General features: G+C 35.9%; 1 protein-coding gene across 12 annotated transcripts in view; it reads right to left on the bottom strand.

Moving 5' to 3' along the window:
* Nucleotides 1-19,795, bottom strand: part of INVS (inversin) — a 99,075-nt gene that overhangs the window by 35,530 nt on the left and 43,750 nt on the right. For 11 of the 12 annotated variants that reach the window (XM_080378567.1, XM_080378568.1, XM_080378569.1 and 8 more), the window contains 4 exons: nucleotides 18,602-18,775; nucleotides 13,577-13,744; nucleotides 7,339-7,519; nucleotides 3,728-3,837 (listed from right to left, as the gene is read on the bottom strand). In XM_080378567.1, coding sequence (XP_080234693.1) covers nucleotides 3,728-3,837; nucleotides 7,339-7,519; nucleotides 13,577-13,744; nucleotides 18,602-18,775 — 633 coding nt within the window. Of the gene's footprint in view, nucleotides 1-3,727; nucleotides 3,838-7,338; nucleotides 7,520-10,270; nucleotides 10,411-13,576; nucleotides 13,745-17,600; nucleotides 17,734-18,601; nucleotides 18,776-19,795 lie in introns of those variants that run through there. The other variant, XM_080378564.1, reaches the window with a different exon arrangement.

The raw sequence follows: 19,795 nt of genomic DNA, 5'->3' as shown, positions 1-19,795 counted from the left end.
TTCCACTGTAACTGTTACACTAAAATCTCTATTTAAATCAAAGCAAAAAGAATTATTTCTTTAAATGGTGTGCCTGTTTTAGCTCTCAGCAAACAAGTCCACTTGTTTAACGGGCTCCTAAATTCTTAATAAGCCCCACAGGAAAGGAAGGGAGAGGAAATCACAACTGCTAGAACAAGAATTAGGGGAAGATTTTCCCTTTTTGATCTAAAGTCTTAGGCTGTGTATTTAACAGCTGGTAAACATCTCTTAAAAGCCACTGATAGGCTAGCTGATAAAAAATGGGAAAAGAGGGGTTTCATTATTTTATTTTTATATTTTAGTATTAACACAATTTTATCCTTTCCCCCACGTTACCCAAAATAGCTCTGTCACTGTTCTGGGTAGGATGAGAATTCTTTGGCTATAAGGAATCACAAAGATGTTTAAATGCTTAAGTCCTATTGATTAGTTTGGATGTTTTTTTAACTACTACTTACTATTTCATCCTGCTAAAGAAATTAGAAGTTCCTCATTTATCTTATATTAATGTGATCTAAGATCCTAACAGCTTTGTGACTTTGGGTCCATGTCTGAACTGTCAGTTTATTATAAAAAGGTCCAGCCAGAAATAATGAGGAATGGAAGCATTAAGCCTTCCACACAAACCAGCATGTGTTTGTAGCTTTATAAACTCACACTAACCACCACTAGATCTCAGACACAAGTGCCTACTCATTAGGCCAGCAACTCTGCACCCTACCAGTACTCAACACTGCTTGAAATCCTGCAAATTCAAAAGCAGTATGAAGGCTGGACCTTTTCAAGACTAAGGCACACATCCTACAAACATAAATAAGTAATTTTATTTTTCCATTAAGTTTTAGCAAAGCAACACTTCTTTCAACCACTAAAAAAAAAAAAGGTTTTAATGGGAAAAAGTGGAAGAAAATCCCATAGTGCTGTAAGAGTTGTTTTCCAAAACAAAGTTATCACAACTTTAAAACAAAATGAAATTAAAGTAGAACAGGATGGTTAAGAAACTGGGAAACAGATGTATCAATCATTGTAATTCTATATGTATTTTGTAATGAAAAACTGCATGTATTTTATCTGTATTTAAAAAAAGCGGAGAAAAAATAAAAATCAACAAATTTGAAAAACAACAGTAAAGGAGAAAAGTAAACCTGAATCATTTCATTCTGTGCTATCAAGAAACTCTGAAAATTACTAAATATTATTTTTGAATGTTCAAAAGTAAGACAGGGTTCTGCACATTTCATTTACTACATCAATCTATAAAAGTATGTGAAAGGGAAGTACATTTTCCCGGACATCTGTGGAAAAAAATCAGAAAAAAATTTGCATATATTTAGTCCTGCATTCTACATACCAAAATCAATACTAACAGAGCATCTGCCTTCACACATGAAGTTCAAGAATTTTAAAAGGAAATTTATTTGGACCTTCTGCAGGATACATAAGACATCTAAATTTCAGGCAACTTATTTGGGTGGTTATATTAGTTAACTTCTCTTCTAGAACTTTTCCTTCTATAATAAGTGGGGGTAAGTTAGTCTTACAGAACAAATCTTCACGTAAATTAAGTGCTGGCTAATTCTCTTTAAAAAACAAAAATGTCACATTAGATTAAGCAACCCACAGAAAATGAAGCAAAGAACAAGATATCGAGCAAAGTAAAACTGAAAGCAACACAAATATTTAGAATAAACACAGAAGAACAAACTTTCTTCTTCTTGTTGGGGACTAAGAAACATAGTATTTTAACTGAGAAACATAACACGCCTATCCAAATTTGGGCAGACTGAACAGAACAACTGTGTGGCTCTCAAACTGTAAATATATAGATGCTATTGCCAAAACAAACATGGATGTGTCTCCACTCAGTTGTCTGACTATATATATGGAACGCAGCAGTAGAAATTACTCAAGGTTTTGTATGTATCTGAGAAAAAAAGCAAACAGTGGTGCTCAGAAACAACCAGTGGTAAAAAAAGTGAGAAGCTCCAGGCATAACTTAGGTATGCACAAACAGGGGCTCTGGGATACATCACCATCTAAAAGAGGCCTGCAGATCTGCATGAGACTCTCCTGTTTGATTCTTCATGTAAGATGGGAAACAGTATTTTCATTGTAAGTATACAACATTACAAAAGAATGTTTGATTCTGTCATGTATTCTATTTCCCCACAAAACCCTAAATGATACCATAGTTTGGCTGGGTGGTGGTGTCAAAAGGCAGCAACATAATGAGGATGTTTCATACTGATGAATTAAGCCCAGAGAAAGAAAGCCAGTATGAAAAATCATTTTTTTTTCCAGAATGTATCAATATAGAAAAGATAAAAAGATAAAAGCATGTGGAGATAATCATCAGTTTGTAAATAAAAACAATTCTATCCTTCCCATGAGTCTGACTCAAACTAGAAAGAACGGCTTTTACATCATACGTATTTTAGGCTTGTGAGTCAGACCCAAATTGCAGATACCATGTAATGGAGAGTAACCAACATCAATAAAAAAATCTCTAAAAAGGTGTAAAGTATACACAGAGATATCCTCCAATGAACATCTGAACTTAAAAAGTATCTGTATGGTCTTACTAAGACCACGTCCAAAAAAACCCACCAAAATCCCACAACATGCTCTTCACAAGGAAACAGGTGACAGCTGTGGTATTAATATACATTGGTCAGATTCCTCTTTCAATAGTACTTCTGGATTTTTCAGCTTGAATGGTTCTCAAGGGCATTAAAATAGTACTTTTAAAATGAAAATTAATACGTGGGTGTGCAAGAAAGACCCAAATTAGTATCCTTGTTAAGAAAATGCTACAATATGAGCTACGTAACTATGTTAATTAGGCACGAAATAACCCTTTTTGTAAAGGGAGGTTATGAATAATACAACTGAACAGAACTTAGATGGGAGCTCTCAGCTTACTATGCGTGGCGTAATTTGACTATGAGAGACAGAGCAGCATGAGAAAAGCCTTCATAAGTTCCAGTGCTTGAGAGCTACATCCATGATCAGTATGATCAGCAATCATTAAACAGCTGAGTTTTATATTTAGTTCTACTGTACCTGATCTTGCTCTAGAAAAAAATTATCTGTTGTACCAAAATATAAGCATTAGGCTATCTGAGAAGCAAATTTTCTTTGTTGTCTGGACTTAAAAAATATTTTAAAAGTATTAAAAATGTAAAAAAAAAAAAGATTTCATGGAGGATTGAGAAAAGCTACTCACTCTGTAGCCATTATTTATGAAATAACAGCTTATTCATAATAGCAAATATTTATAATTTAATCACCTTCTTGAAGGCAAAGACTGGTTCGACTGGTACTGAAGCAGCTGTGCAAATACTCATACAGGTGATCTCACTCTAGATACCTTCTAACTGTTCAGATTTTGCTACAATGAGTCTTAAAAAGTGAAAGCACTGTAAAATAGTAGGTGCCACTCTCCTTTCTGTTGAAGTACCTAAATGACTATCGTGTTCTGATGCAAACATATAGATCAAAGGACCTTTCTTTGTACAGCAATTTAGGGTTTTTAAATCTATTTTTAATAGATTGAACTAACCATATTTATACCACATACTCTAAATTAAGCTTGTGCAGACAACACTGTGTTTATATGATATTAAAACCAACTCAAACACTTTGTTACATTATAAATACTTCAGCAAAATATATTTAAGTCTCATTTAGGGTATATGCTACTTACAGCAAAGTTGCTCTGTGCTGCATAATGTAGGGGTGTTGCACCTTGACTATCAGATGGGATAGTTCCAAATTTATTTCTTTCTAATAAGAGATGGACAATCTGTGCATGACCTGAGAAAAACAATATAATAAAACTAGTTTATGTACCATGTCCTAAAATTGAATACTTCCTTATTAAAAAAACCCCAACAACAAAAAAAAACCCTGAAGAAAATAAACAGATTTCAATAAAATGATAGTCTATTTGTGTTGTAGCCATTATAATCTAAACATAACAGAGAAACATAAGACTTGATTATTTGAACTATTAAGACTGGCATGCACCTTCTTCCTAATAGTCTTCCAGTTCCACACTCTCTATCGTCATTTTTGAGGGGCATCTGTAAACTGGAATGACCTATGAATAGAAACACGTGGAAAGATTTTCTGTTTCTTTTTAAATAAATCACCAGAGCATTTTCCTAAACAAAGAAACCAGCAGCAGCTGGCGAGACAACGGTGATTTTAACATTGCAATGAATGAGTTGAATATTTCCAGAAAAAGCTCCTGATGAGATACTGCATTTGCGAGTGAGTTCAGTCAGAAGCAGGAATGTAAGCACAGACTGATATTGATGAACATTTGTTCATCTACACTAAAAAGTAGGCTAAACCAACATTGACAATTTCATCCAACATCACACTGTTTTAGAGAAATTAAGTGTAAACTTTTGCTTAGATTTTACTCAATCAAAATTTCAGCTGAAGATGTATAGAATCTGGAGGCTAGTCTACTACCAGCTGCCATATCTGCAATAAACAGCAGACTGACACACACAAGTCCTTCCATCAAAACAGATCAGAATGTTTTTATATTAAAATCACAACGTTTTTGGGGGGATAGGTAAACTTTACATCCACTTCACAGACAGGAAAACAAAGACAATATAGTAGTATATTGCCACTAAAGTCAACTGATCATTTCATATGCTTTCTTTTGCAGGCATATGCAGCTCAGAATATCTTAATGATTTGGTATTTTAAAAGATAATATAAGGCATAAATTACATTCAAATACTCTTGACTTTACAGAGTACTTTTTACTCTCCCAGTATCTTGCATGTGGGGAAAACAATCAATTTTGTAGCTTGTTACTTTTGCATAGTTGACTTAAATTACTTCAGAATAAATGGAAAAAAATGAGGAAACCTTTCCACTAGCAGTAGACTTCGTTTTAATGAAAACACCGACAATTACAGAATGAAGCTGTGTAATAGTTGTGGCCTGTAGCTTTTAAAAACCTAAGAAATGGAGGACTAGGCAAGACTTCTTTTGTGGAATGACACTTTCAGACTTTCTCTGTATAGAAGTATCAGAAAAAAAGAAGAAATGGTCAACTTGGGTCAACAAGGATAAACAGCTATGTGGGGGTTCTTTTTCTCTAAAAACTTTAGGGTGTACAGGAAGGTTCCTCTTTCCTTTCAGCCATTCAGATGAGCCAGGACCCAGAACATTACAACATTCTGTCCCTTTCTACCAAAAAACCACCAAAAAGAGGAGCTGTAACGTTGCTGTGCTCCTCCCATCTCAAGACTCTAAGAAGTGAACTGAAGTGCACTGGAAGAAGTTGGTTCTGAGTGCAATCCCAGCAGGAAAACCATAGGAGTACTGAGCCTGGAAAAAAAGCTGCCTGAACTTTCAGGATACACAACTAGAAAAAGGGTAACTGAACTCTATAATTGGGACAGGAAGTTTAGCTAAATTATCTATGAGAAAGAAGACTTGAGGGAGTTGAAAAAAAATTATATTGGTTGCAACAGGCAATAAATTGGTGCAAAGATGGATCTCACTTGGATATTACTGTAAACATTAAAACTCAGTTCTTGAGGTCAAGAACTGCGATTTCTATAATACTTTTATTTAGAAGAGATGTAACTTGGCTGAAGAAAAAGTAACAGGGGCAATAATGCTCTAAGATGCAGTCACATGCAACCCATCACCTTTAAACAAGGTATTTGAGGCTGTATCCATGCTCTACTTAAAACCTCCTACTGTTAGCCTATTTATTAACATTTTAGAGTCTTTGAAATCTATTATACAGCATCTAACTTAAAAACTGAACCCTAAAAATTAATCATAATTTACCAATCAGAAGTTCCCCATGGGCATATGCCACCTAGAGACCTCATCAAGTTCACAAAGGATGCTGGAGGTCTTGGCACATCTCCCCCCTTTAGTCCACATTGATTAGACAATCCATTTTTCCAACAGACAAAACTCTCCTAAATACAATCAATTTAAAAACACAATAAAATTTGTTTCTTGGACAGAACAAAGTGATAACAACTATTTATTTGGGAGATCAATCTTATAACACTTAAAATGTTTCACAGTTTCTCTGTAAAAATTCAATATCCCTACTTGAATGCAAATGCAAATCTGATAACATTCTTTCCTTCTTTCTGTTTTTTAAAGTAAACATAATCAGACTACATGTATATTGTCACTGAAATTGCAGTAACTTGCTCCAGTGAGCAATCTGATTCTTCTATTTGCATTCTTTGTCAGCAGCGTCCCAAAGGATCATGGGGATGAAGCCGTTAAAAGGGGAGAGAAAGTGTTTGAAGATTCTTTCTTTTTATCCGGTATGTACATGGTGGCTATTTTTCTCCCCTGTATATAGGAAATGGAAAATAGGAGGTCAATTTTCTAAATCATATTATTTTTGTGCTTGTCAGTTAATGAGTTGTTTTCCTGTATTTGGACTATATTTAATCTGGTTTTTACCTGTTTTGTAAAGATCCAGTTTTGTAACCTGTAAAATCAAACTATGCAAAATTAATATATGCAGAGTTATAATTTACCAAGCACCTGAGTCTCAGAGCAGCAATCTGAGCAGAAAGAAACCCCTTTATCTGAATAAAACTTATTGTCAGATCTGATTAGATTGTCAAAATGTATCCGATGAAGAGCTTGTACTAGGAGTAGGGAAAGTGTCAGCTCTGCCATTTTCTTGTTCACTTGTGCTGGCATTATCAGATTATCTGCTGTTTCTTTGTGGGAATCTTTTTAAGTTACTTGTCTATTTTCTGAGGAGTAGTTTAGTAAAAACTAGATAGTATAACACATAAATCCACTTAACTGGGCACATGTAAACTGCAGTACACACAAATGATGCCACTGCCAACCCCTCAATGTTGTGGAGCACTCACTTCCCTCAGGACACCTTGCAAACTCTACATGACCATCTTACATATGGACCAAGAGAGGGTGATATCATCAATCTATATATTATGTATGAGTAAAGTTTTCTTATTTTTTTCAGATTAAAAATAACATAAACAGAAGTTCTGATATTTCCTTCATGCACCCCAATGGATTGTCTGGCATACATGCTGGTATATCGCCTGCTGAAGCAGTGCATTTTACAATGCTTTGGAGACTGAAGCTAAAAAACCCCAGTTTACACACAAACTTTAATCCTGATTTAGCAGAAACTACTATTGTTTCTATTGTATTGATCTAAGAGATCAGTCAGCATAACGCTCGGCTGGAATTAAATAAAAATCAGAGACAAAGGTTAAACACCACAGTCAATTAATTATTAAAGGACTTCAGCATTGTTCATTTTACCAAGTAAGGCTGCCCAGTGAAGGGGAGTTCGAAACAAGTTGTCATAAGATGTCACATTGCAGCCTTCATAGGAGGTTAGGACATCAACAACAGCTACATTCCCATCGGCAACAGCAAAATGAAGGGGAGTTCGTCCTTCATAGTCTTGCCAGTTAAGCAGAGATTCTGTAGGTGCAGCTTCCTTTAAAAAAATATAAATATACAAGATTAAAAATATATTTAAGTTGAAGAGGAAAACTATATACTCTTTACAGTTTTTTTTTTTTTTAGTCTTATAATAAATAGATAAACCGTCCTTGTTCAGTAGAATACAGCTCTACAATCAAATACTTTTGTTACAGTATAGGCTATCTTCAAATATTTCTTACGGAATTTTTTTTTATACTTACTTGTATAAGATCTGATTTTCATACACAACTTACAGTTTTACCAGTCTGTTGTGCCAGTGGCTCCTTACACAGATCTTTGAAAGAATAACTCAGACACTTGTAAAAATAACTAGATCTTCTTACTTGATTTCCTAAGCTGAACACAACATATATATCTTTGTATTTTTCTTCTAGGACATTCCTCTTTTTTCACAAGTTAATCGTACGCCTTTCATTATACTTTTACAGCATTTTCAAACTACATGACTTAGAGTATTTCTAAAGGAGATGTCAAGGTCTCTAGCTGACAGGATAGAAGTAAATTAGAGAGAACTTCTAATGAATGCATCTACTTGTAATGGGCTTAATTTTGAGTAAAAAAACCTTCTAAAGTATTGTGATTAGTCATTTGATCAAATAATGTAGGAATTAATAGATATAACTTGACTTTTCATCACATTTTCTTTAAAAACATGCTAAATTACTTTCACATAAGGCCCCTAGCTATCTAATTTCATATTATGATAATTTCCTCTCATCAACTTTTTTCTAGACAGATTTCTCTTCATTACTTTTTTTCTCAGACAAAAGAACAGAACAGGTACAAGTGAACATCATCACAGTGTTCCAGAGATCTCCAAATATCTGCAAATATCATAAAGGCCAATGAAATACAAACTTTGAACTTCACTTTCCTGAAAAAATAGGTATCTCTAAAGAAAAACGGTAAATAATAAAACAATAGAAATTCAGGATGCAGGACACCAAACGTACAGCAGAAGCAGAATGTCAAAACAAGAGCTTAAATAAACTGTAGATAGTAAGTCTGCTGCTCTATCACCAACAATTCAGAACAATTCACTGAAGTCATGGGAACCCTGTGCAAAAGAAAAAAGAGAATGTAGTCCTGAGATTTTAAACTTCCAACACTAGAGTGGATTTTAACCATGATAATTAAGAAAAACAATCCTTCTGAAAATAGAGCCACACTGTATCTTACAATATACTTATGAAGGAGGAGGGAGAGACTGTGATCCCTGCAGCTTGTTAGCAGTTAAAGCAAGTTCCTAATCCCTTCCTCACTAAACTAACTGCAATTTTTCCTACCAACTTCACTAGGCACACAAATAGGCCATAAAATCACTTGTATTTGCATTATTTGAAATGCAGTAAATATTACCTAGAAAATTAACATCTAACATTGGGAATAATAAATCAAGAAGCAGAAGGTCAGGAAATTCCAGAGATGTGGTTTGTCTACAAAATGAATTGACAAAGTTTGTACATTCTGTATGTTCTATTTAATAGAAAAAAAAAAAAAACCACAACAACTCAAACCTCACTTTTAGAGCTACATTTAACCGTATTTCGCAAGTGCAATCTGGTCAAATTAATACTGAAGTAGTAAACTGAACTCTGCAATGCCCTGATTCTTGAATTCTTACTGTCTTACTTTCTAACAGTGTCGACTTAAACCTCCTAATATTTGATTAACTTAAGTTTTCTGAAGTTAAACATTTACATACTTCACATTCTGTATGTAAATGCTACGTTGCCTGTCTCACATATAAAAGACCACATCAATTTCAGATATCGGTAGATAGCCATGTTTTGCTAGAGAAAAAAATTAACATACTTGAAACATACTGTAGTTCATTACTGTATCTAGCCACTTGTGCAATAACAAATAATTATTAAAAACAAAAAATTGGTAGATACGAATCTCAACTAAAAATACAATCAAAGTTAACGTTGTTACGTGCACAAACCACAATAACCAAAGCATGAGTAACATTTCTTTTAACCAGCATTCAAAAGTGTTTATCTGAGCCACTGCATTGAGAAGTGAAGTTTTACGTTCTTCCCCAGCTTTAATAATTCTCAAGAGAAAGCTAACTGATAATATGCTTACTTTCTGTTTACTCAAAGAGCTCAGCAGGGGGAGTATAGAGTCCACTGCTACAATTCAGAAGTGATCTCTATGAGAATCACTTTTAAGAAATGACTAAAAATGAAGGATGACATGCACAGAAGTTATTACTGAAAGGAATACACCAAAGGAAAACCTGTTTGAACAAAATGGACAAACAGGAAACCAAATGCTTCTTCACTCTACCTGTAACGTACTGATGTAACCTGGATAGCTAAGTTTCAAGCCTTCTAAAAGCACAACAACATATTAAATACATGAATCCTAGAACTCCTGGCTCAAAGTCCCTGATGTTGCCCAGAACATATCCTCATTATCAAAAGTGTTGCTTTTGCAAAGTGGTAAAGCATCTTTTAATGACAAAGCCACTACTTATATTCTAGTCTAAAAGTACTTGTGTTTTGAAATTTTTGGCCACTTAAACTAAAATTTTGTATTTTGTATACATTCAGGAATATAATTTCTCTGGATTTAAAGTGGTTTTGTTGTAAAACTAGCTATAATTAAACTGTCATACTATACTAATATTTTAAGCACAATACACAGAAGACACACGTTTTTCTGCAGTCATTAGAATAATGGAACTGTAGGCAATAATGGAAAGTGTTGTATAAGTAAATATCATGTCTCTTACCATGAAGAATAAATAAAGAGAAGAGATACAAAACAGACAGAGTACTAAGCAGTTGTTTCCATCATATTAATAGAACCTTATTCTGTTCTTTTCTCCTTAAATCTTCCCAAAGTTTTTCATGTAACCAAGCACTGCTGAATCTGGAAAGGTGGAAAAGGAAGTTGACTATGAGAGGACCTCCCAATCAGAGTTTCTCTCTACTTCACATGTTTACTTTCTAAATATGTCATAGGTTCCATTTTCACTGTATTTCACAGATTTCAATATAAGATATAACCAATTTGTGCATAACTGTCACCACTGCAAACCCAACCTACTTCTTCAGCATTCAGTTGGGCTCTTTTCAGTATTGTTTGTTTTGACATTCTCCCCTCAGCTAAGTACTAAAAAACAGCACACAGAAAGATGACCCTTAATTTTAGGAATTTATAAACAGGAGACAATGAATGGACGCAACCAGATGGCAGAGCATGGAAAAACAATACAGTATTTTTCAGTATCATAGACCGTGGTCTCAATAAAACCCAGCAGCTTAACTCTTCTCAAGATTTTGTAAAGCAGCACTGAAGAATTCTGAGTAGGACACTAGAGAAATATAATTTTCTGGGGAATTCTGCCAGAGTGTCAAAGATAACATGAGAAAAACAACAGCAGTGTTGTTTTTCATAACTTAGTCAGCAGGCAACAAAGGCTGCCAATGTAGACTGAGCAGCAGTAAATATTAATATCTGACTGCTACCTGAGCACCAGCACATAGCTTACAGCTTATAGCACTCTATCATGAAAGCAAGGACAAATGGCTTGTGTTGGATGCAGTCATGAAAATGGAAAGGCAACAGTGACAGAGTTGTAGGCCTGCTGCACTATCACAACAAGACAATATTCTTGTGAACTTAGAAATGCACTTATGTAAGTTAAGACACAAGATGATAGAAATTTTAGTTGTATGGGTACGTATATTAGAAGTACCATGCAGAAACAATGTGAAAAACTGTAATGCTAATCTGGATGTGAAGACCTAGAGAAGAATGAGAATCAGAGGAGATGCCTGAGCAATAGATCTGGAATGGAGTTATACGGCAAAATGCAACTATAGAAACGAGGGGAAGATTATAAACTCTGCTAGGCAGATATCTATGAAGAAACACTTCAGTTTGGAGGGAAAACAAGATCTTACTAAAGGATTAAACTCAGAGGCACCACCACCAAAAGAAAAGGTATTTATACTCAACAACATGTTTAATCTACCTAGTAACAATGTTTCTGTATCATCAACGTTTGCAGCATATTTTGTAAGCTAAATTGCTTTTATTATCTTCCTCCATCAACAAGCATATACAGGTGTAACTATTTGGAATATAAACAATTTAACTGATGCATGAAAAAGGCTAGATGGAATCAGGAATACACTCTTTTAACTGTCAGTGCTAAAAATAAAAGAATCAAAAAAACTAGACATGATCATCATTCTGTATTACCTAAAGAGAATCTTTGAGAACACCTTCAGTAAGGAGACAGGTATTTTTTACCTTTTATAGTGCACCTGGCTAGGATGGAATTAATTTTCCTCACAGCAGCAGGTATGGTGCTGGGCTTTGTATTTGTGATTAGAACTGTTGATAACACACCCACATTCTGGCTGTTACTGAATAGTGCTTCAACAGCATCAAGGATTTATCTTTTTCATGCCCTGCCCTGCTCCCCTCAGTGAGTGGGCTGGGGTGGGCAAGAGATTGGGATGGGACACAGCTGAGACAGCTGACCCAAATTGACCCAAGCAATATTCATTGATATAACATCATGGTCAGCTAAAAAAAGGTCAAGGAAAGGAGGAGGGCAGGGGGGGATATCGTGGCTACACTGTTTGTCTTCCAAAGCAACAATTATGCATGCTGAAACTCCTTTGCCACTTTCCTGGGAGTGGTTAACAGCTGCCTTCTGATGGAAAGTAGAGAATAAGCTCCCTTTTTTGCATACAACTTTCGCTTTCTATACTAAACTGTCATTATCTTCATCCATATAAGTTCTTGCCTTCCTTCTCTTTTCTCCCAGTCTTGTAAGAGAGGGGTGAGTGAGTGGCTGTGCAGGTGTTAGGCTGTTGGCTGGGACCGACCCACAACATTCACCTTGACCATCTAATGTTTGAAAAAGTCTGTATCTGAATACAGTAATCCTTACCTACTTTTCAGAAAATTTATTTCTCCAATGTGGCAGAAAATTAGATGGTATATAGAAACTAAAACTTTGTGACAAAATTCTGTTTGTGACAAATTATTTCAAAACTTAGATCAAATTACAAATAACTTGAATAAACAGAAGTAATACAGAAATAAAATCACATTAATTTAACACTGGAAACTTCTCAAAAACTATTTTCATTGTAAAAAAAAGTATCAGTAACAGTAAAATTATCAATGTGATCTGGAGAAAAGCAAAGCAAATTTTAATATGCCACACTAGTTCTCAACTTGCAAGCTAACCAGGGAAACAGACATAAGACATTGTAGTTAGCTTACAATCAATATGTGTCTAGTTCTGAAAGACCTTTGAAAGACAAAGATAATAGAGAGATTGTTGTAATGGGAGAAATATTCAATTGAGACTTCTGTATCTTTCCATGTTAGTGAATTTCAGAGATTTCCACAGAATAAAAATCAAGATGAAAATCAAGCTGAGCACATGATTTCATTCTACTCATTATAACTGTCAGTGTAGAAAATGGAACTGAAATACTGCAGAAAGAGAAAATATGCCATCAAGGAAAAAGTATTAAATCCATACACAAAAACATTTTGAAAGCCTCTCAATAAATTGATCATATGCTGACTGATAATTGATCAAATAGTTCCCAGAATTCTGACTTGAAAGACAAAATTAAATTAGACTTGTCAGTACAGTTATAACTAGAAATAAACTTTCAAATAATGAAGACACACAACAAAAATCTGTGTGCGAGATGCAACTGAGATGAGTCACGTGACTGGCCATTTTAACTAGGAGAACTTGCAACCCCTTCCTCCCTCCCATACCCCCTAATGAATAGTTACACACTTCAAACTAATTAAGAGAAATTTTACAGTCCGTGAGTTGGAACAAAGATATCAACCTATAGAACTTTGAAGAAATCCCTCTTAAGAGAGGAAAAATATTTAAGATGATTTCTTACAAAATTATGGATATTAGGAAAAGCAAATTATTTCATTCTCAAAGAGTCTGTGGACTAAAATGATAAATTTCAAGATAATAAAAAAATTTTATTGAAGTAACAAATACAGAAAGTATTATATATGTAATAGACATTCTTACCAGAATACATTTCACTGTGTGAATTGCACTAGGGTCCTTGTTGTTAGCTGCCCAGTGAAGTGGAATTTTTCCTTCAATATCAGGGATTCCAATATTTGAATCATGTTTTATGAGAAGTTTCACATGCTCTGGGTTATTGTAGTAGGCACTCCAATGCAATGCAGTTTGCTGGAAGACAATATTCTCAAGTTTTACAAATGCACTCACATATGATTAAAAGATGAACATTAAAGTTGGTTAGAACCTGAAATATGATTGAATTATATTTTCACAGAATGAAAGAAATCACCTAGTCCAACTCTGCTCAAAGCAGGGTCAACTAGAACAGGTTGATCAGGACACTGTCCAGTCAGATTTGTAGTTATCTCCAAAGAGACCCCACAACCTCTCTGGACAACCTGTTCCAGTGTTTGACCTTCCTCACAGTTAAAAAAAAAATAAAAAATCCTCAGGTTTAAACAGAAGTTATTATATTTCAGCTTGTGCCCATTGCCTCTCATCTGTTCACTGGAGACCATTCAGAAAAGTCTGGGTCCTACAGCCTCCCATCAGGCATTTATATACATTGGTAAAATTACCCCTGATCTCTCTTCTTCAGGCTAAACATTTGCAGGTCTCAGCCTCTCCCTGAGGTCAGAGACTCCAATCTGTTAATCATCTTTGTGGCTCTCCACAGGACTTGCTCCAGTATGTCTATGCCCTTACTGTACTTGATACCCAGAAGCAGACCCTGCATTCCATTTGTGGTGCTACCAGTGCTGAGCAGAGGGGAGGGACCACAGGCAAAACCAGCTTTAAACAACCGGCAAATGAGCAAACTTTTGTTACACCTCAGTAAAAAGGACTGACAGAAAATGGAGCACATGTACCTAGGGTGGGTGACAACTCCAAATCAGTGGAAAACAGGCTTTAAACAAAACTGAACAAGAGGCTCATCTACCTGAGTAAGGGTAGATACTCACACATCTTTGCTGCTGAGGTCTGAATTAAGTCTAAGCTACACCATCTTACATGAGACCCACACTGGGAAGCCCTTATGTTTGGAATATAAGTATTTCTGGTAGAAGATTAATTGCTTTGTATGAGGATTTCTTGGACTATGTCAGGAGAATACTGTCCATGCTACTTAGCCAGCCAACAGGGCAACGCCATCGGGTACAGCATATTTCAGATCTGGAGAAAGTATCTGAGCTTGGTGTTAAGCAGTCATGTCCAAGTTAGAATGATCTCAGCACCAGAGGCTGCACTACAGAACAACTGCAGTAATTATTTGGTCCCTCTTAAATTTTGAAATCTCTTGGAATAACACAAATCAATGCAGAAGCATATAACAAGATTACTCTCCAGTAGAGGAAGATGGCACAGAATACTGACACTGGACTTGTATCCATCTTGAGCAACGGTTTTGACTTTCTACATGGTCCTTGTTCACTCAGAATTATGAGGTTGAGTATTACTGAATCAAACGCCCACCAACCCGTGGCAGTCCAATAAAACATCAAAAGGCAATCCATGCTCCTACTGCCAATTACAGACTGCCAGTGGCTTTCTAAGGGCATTATTGATGCTCATAATTACACAAGCAAACCAGTGTGTGTGTGTGTTTTAAACAGCAAAACTAAAATACTTGTTAATACACCAATATTATCAGACACATCTTTCCCAACTGCCAAGTAACAGAGGGTTGTAACATACTGAACGAATTCTATTTCCCATCTTGCTTCCCCCCTCGCCCCTGCAAAATATTACATGGCACTTTGATTTGAAAATTGAGAGAAATATCTGCTGTGGGACATTAGTGTATAAGCCTATGATACCCTGGATTAACACCCTTGAAGTTCACTATAAGAGTTCACTGTCGTATCCTTAATGTCTCTGTAAAGAAAGAAGGCAAAAAGGAGTCTGGTTTTTGTGTTTGTTGCTTTAAGCTATTAGTTTAGTACCATGGTAACATAATTTGTCTATTTGGTAGCTTGCTGAAAAAGAGCTCATTCTAAGACATGACTTGGAGGAGCTGCAAGAAAAGGTCTGGTAACTGACACTGCATACAACAACATATAGCCTAGCACCAGAAAGCTTGTTCAAACCATTGTAGCCTGTTGGGATTTGAATTGAAAGAAAAACTTCTAGCAGTAGAAATTTGTAAAAAGTTAACAAGTGTTATTTCTGAAGTGGAGCTGACCAGTATCCCTAGAAACTGACAGTTTCAATGAAAGCAAAAACTTTTGATTAGGCCACTGTAGCCTGATTTACTGTCTTCTGTCACCTACAACCTGCTTTTCAGTCAGTTGCCTACATAGAAGTAGATGTAAAAGACAGTTGTTCTATGTTCAGGAATTATATCTGACAGTCCCAGTACGGACAGCTGCAGTAAGATAAACGAATAAGCTATGTGTCCAACAGGGTCAAACATGTTGGAGACTGTCCCTGAGACAGCCTTTCATCAACCTGAATTCCATCTTTGCTACTGTGACTGCTCATGACATGCACTGCAATAAAAGTGCTTTACATTTTGTGGGAAATCTGGCAATGCTTTAATACTGCCTTGGAAATCTGCTAAACAACAGGCAAGGTTCCTAAAAGTTATTGGCTGGTTTCCATATACCTTTGTTAATTAATTAACATGGTCAGGAAGTCAGCATGACCGCTCTGGAACGACTGCTGTAGTTATAGCCAGGGTTTCCATGACACATGTTAGAATATCCTGGAAGGCAAACAGCTGATTGCTAGGGCACGGGCTGGTTCAGCTCCATTGTATGGAAGGGACAGAGGTTCATTTGTTGCAAACTGGGCTTGCAGCTGTCTTATCCTGCTTCCCAGATGATAAAATCAGATAAGGATTTCAGAATTTGAGCAGTTACATCACTAGAAAGTCCAGTCCCCTTCTTTTACTATGTCCTCTTGTGGTAGAATAAAAACCCACTATATGAGATACATAATGATGATTTCCACTAAGACCAGCCTTGCCAAGCTGGTACACTGGTTATCAGCTGATCCAAATATACTTGATCAGGGCACTCACATTTGAATCAGCAGTAGATTAGTGCCTCCTGCAGAGATTTTTTGCAGCAGTTCCAAGATCCCTTACAAATCGTAGAAGACCTTCCTGCTCAATGCTTAAAAAGCCTCCATCATCAGTAACTGTTCCAGCTGTATTCAATACCCTGCCTACCCTTGCCAATGGTAGTTACATAATGAATTTTTTTGGTCTTCCTTTTGCTATCTACATTCATGGTGTCTCACACTTTGTTACTATATCCTTGCAGAAAAAAAATTGGCTTAGGGAACATTCATTTCTCTGGGTTCTTTGAAAGAAGTCTCTTTCAGATTTCAGGAGACACAAACTCTGCCAGCACATGAACCTAAACCAGATGTTCCCAGATTAACAGGTCCACAATAATTACTAGAAATCCGTCTACTGAAGGCAATGTGATCATGTCCCAAACAGAACATGCATCAAGCATGCCAACAAGAGGCATGATTCTGTTTTGTTCAAAACATATGTGTAAACAAGAAATCCTTTACCTAGAATGTCTGTCAGGACTGTGTGAAAGTCCTACGCTTCCTCATATCCTACTACTAATGCTAATGGAGGCCACCATTTCACATCAGTTTTAAATCAAGCATCGCTAACCACTCAAGCTTAAGAACCACACTAATCTGAGGCACCTAAAAAAATATAGTTACTATAGTCTAAATATCTATTCCTTCTTTTAAAACAGGTTACTGTGATATTACTGTGGACTGGCAGTACCTCTCTGTATGAACAGTATTCATAAATCAGTTGTTTTAAGAACTGTACCACTTTCCTTTTAAGATCCATCATCTTTTCTGGCTAGTCATTTTAATTATAGTCTTTTTTAACAAATATCGGTAGATTATTTCCTGAGGCTACAAGAAGTCAGGGTGCTTCTGAATCAGGCTGGTAATTTTATTGATGTGGTAGAGCATGGCTTGACTTTGCAAAGGGACATGAGACAACTCATAGTGATATATGCACTGTATGACATACTAGGAAAGTTACCTGGAGATTTCCTGGCCTTTCAAGCAACCGTTGTTACTACAGATACAGAAAATTAGTCTGAAGGACTTATTCTAAGGTGGCAGTAATGTAAAGCTCTGAAGATGTCAAGATTACATTTTCTCCCCAAGGAAGTCTGCAGATTCACAAAACAAATGTCAAAGTCACTAACTGCTGCTCTGCTTCAAATGAAAGTCTTATGCCAGAATGTCAATCAACTTCATCATCACATCCGTCTCACTAAATGATTCACTCATGGAAGTAACAGTGCATGTGCATTGATAGCAGACCTTCTGCTGCCAATTGGTCCATTTAATAATAATAATGATAACAACAACAACTTGATACTTTTTATTGCCCTGTTTGAAAACCTTCTTGACAAATGTTATCACATTCTATCCCAGGCCAGAAAGCCACATATGACTAGGAGACTCTAAAAATTATCCATTTTTACCTACAGAGATACAGAAAAAAGGAAAGTTGACCAGACAGATTTAGTCTATGGATATTTTTACCCATGGAACATCCTTGCAAGTGGAAGTGAAGGAGTAAAGTTGAGCCAGGCAGATGGAGGTGGTGGTGGTGGCTTCAAGGTGATGTTCTAATTTTTGCATCTGTTTCTCACTATACAAAGCTATTTCAACTGGCAACAAAGGAAAATAATTTTCTTTAAATCAAGTCTGTTTTGCCCATGACAGTAACTGGTGATCAATCTCCCTCTCTTTACATCAACCTGTGAGCTCTTTCCACCTATTTTCTCCATCTGTCCCATTGAGGAGGGGGAGTGACAAAGCAGCAGGGTGAGCATTTGGCTGCTTGCAAAAGCTAACCCACCATATAGTTCTGAAAGGTAGCACCTATAGACGGCTGTGTCAACATCACCACCACTTTAGTGGCCCCAGTGCAGAGCAAAATCACTACACCCAGTGTTAGGAAGGATGTCTGCTAACAGCAAACTTTTAAAGCTGCTACAAGTCTTGTCTTAAAATAAGCCGTATTTTTACCTTGTTTCTGTCCTGTGTATCCACTTCTCCAGGTGCCATATGTTTTAGCAACAAAGCTAAACATTTTGGGCTTTTGTGACGTGTAGTTAAATGTAATGGTGTCATATCCTCTAAGTCCTTCTGCATCCAGTTTCCTCTACGAGCCAGTAAAAGTTTCATGAAGCGGTAATTTCCCTGGGTAAAGAAAAATATCAGAAATTTATTCCAGTTTATCAAACCAAACAATGATACTGTTTAGATATATTTACTGTTGTATTACAGTGCCTAAGAACCTGCATTAAAACAGCTCTAAGCTTTGGAAACATCTACTGAAGATTTTTTGTTAAAAAACATTAATTCTTGATTTTTAAGTCTGGTTTGCTACTCAGTATCAGATATATATCTTCTGTTAGCAGAGTGTGTAAGACAGGGTTCAGTAATACTGAAAATTGTGCAATATTGTCAAGAGTTTCTTGACAGTTTAACCTCAATAAACATAATGTAAAAACTGAAATAAGACCATTCCATGCTAGTCTCAGCAAGGCAGAGAGTTAGCAGATGAGGAATCAAACAAAACATGAAGAAAGATTACAATTTTCAAAATGAAAGTAAGAAAAATAACAGGGAATAATTCAGAGAGCTAAAATGTACTCATTTGAACGAGTAACAAACATACAGGAAAGTGATTTTTAAATTGGGAACCATATATCAGTTTTGATCTACTGTATGCATGATAAATGGATGGGACAGCTAGCTTTGTAACACATTTAAAATACTTAACACTCTGGACTTAGTAGGTTTTCAACAGAAATAATGTAGAAATGCTTCTGTGACTAATAACTGAGGGTGGATCCTAAAGAAAACAATCCTGGTTTACTTCTCAAATCACTAAAGAAGCCAGTCAAAACTTAAAGATACAATAATGAAGAAGCTGTAGTGATTTAAGGTATAGCCAGCCTGGACTTGCTACTGCTCCTTCCTTGGTGGATATTTTCCATCTAACAGAGATGCTACATAACATTTTGATACTTCCACTTCAAAACAAAATCTTAAGTTTTTTTTCAAACTACCTTCAGCAGATGAGTTTCAATCGAGGACCAGTAACAGCTGGAGCAATATTAAAGCAAAACATCTGGATCTAGCTTGTGTGATCATACTTTAAGCATCCCTATTCTTCCCTGCTTTTTTAATCTTTCCTAAAGTGAAAGGAGTATG

This window comes from Falco punctatus (genome assembly GCF_963210335.1).
Source record: "Falco punctatus genome assembly, chromosome: 3".
In the NCBI taxonomy this organism is placed as follows: domain Eukaryota; kingdom Metazoa; phylum Chordata; class Aves; order Falconiformes; family Falconidae; genus Falco; species Falco punctatus.
This window is presented reverse-complemented; position numbering and strand designations above follow the sequence as displayed.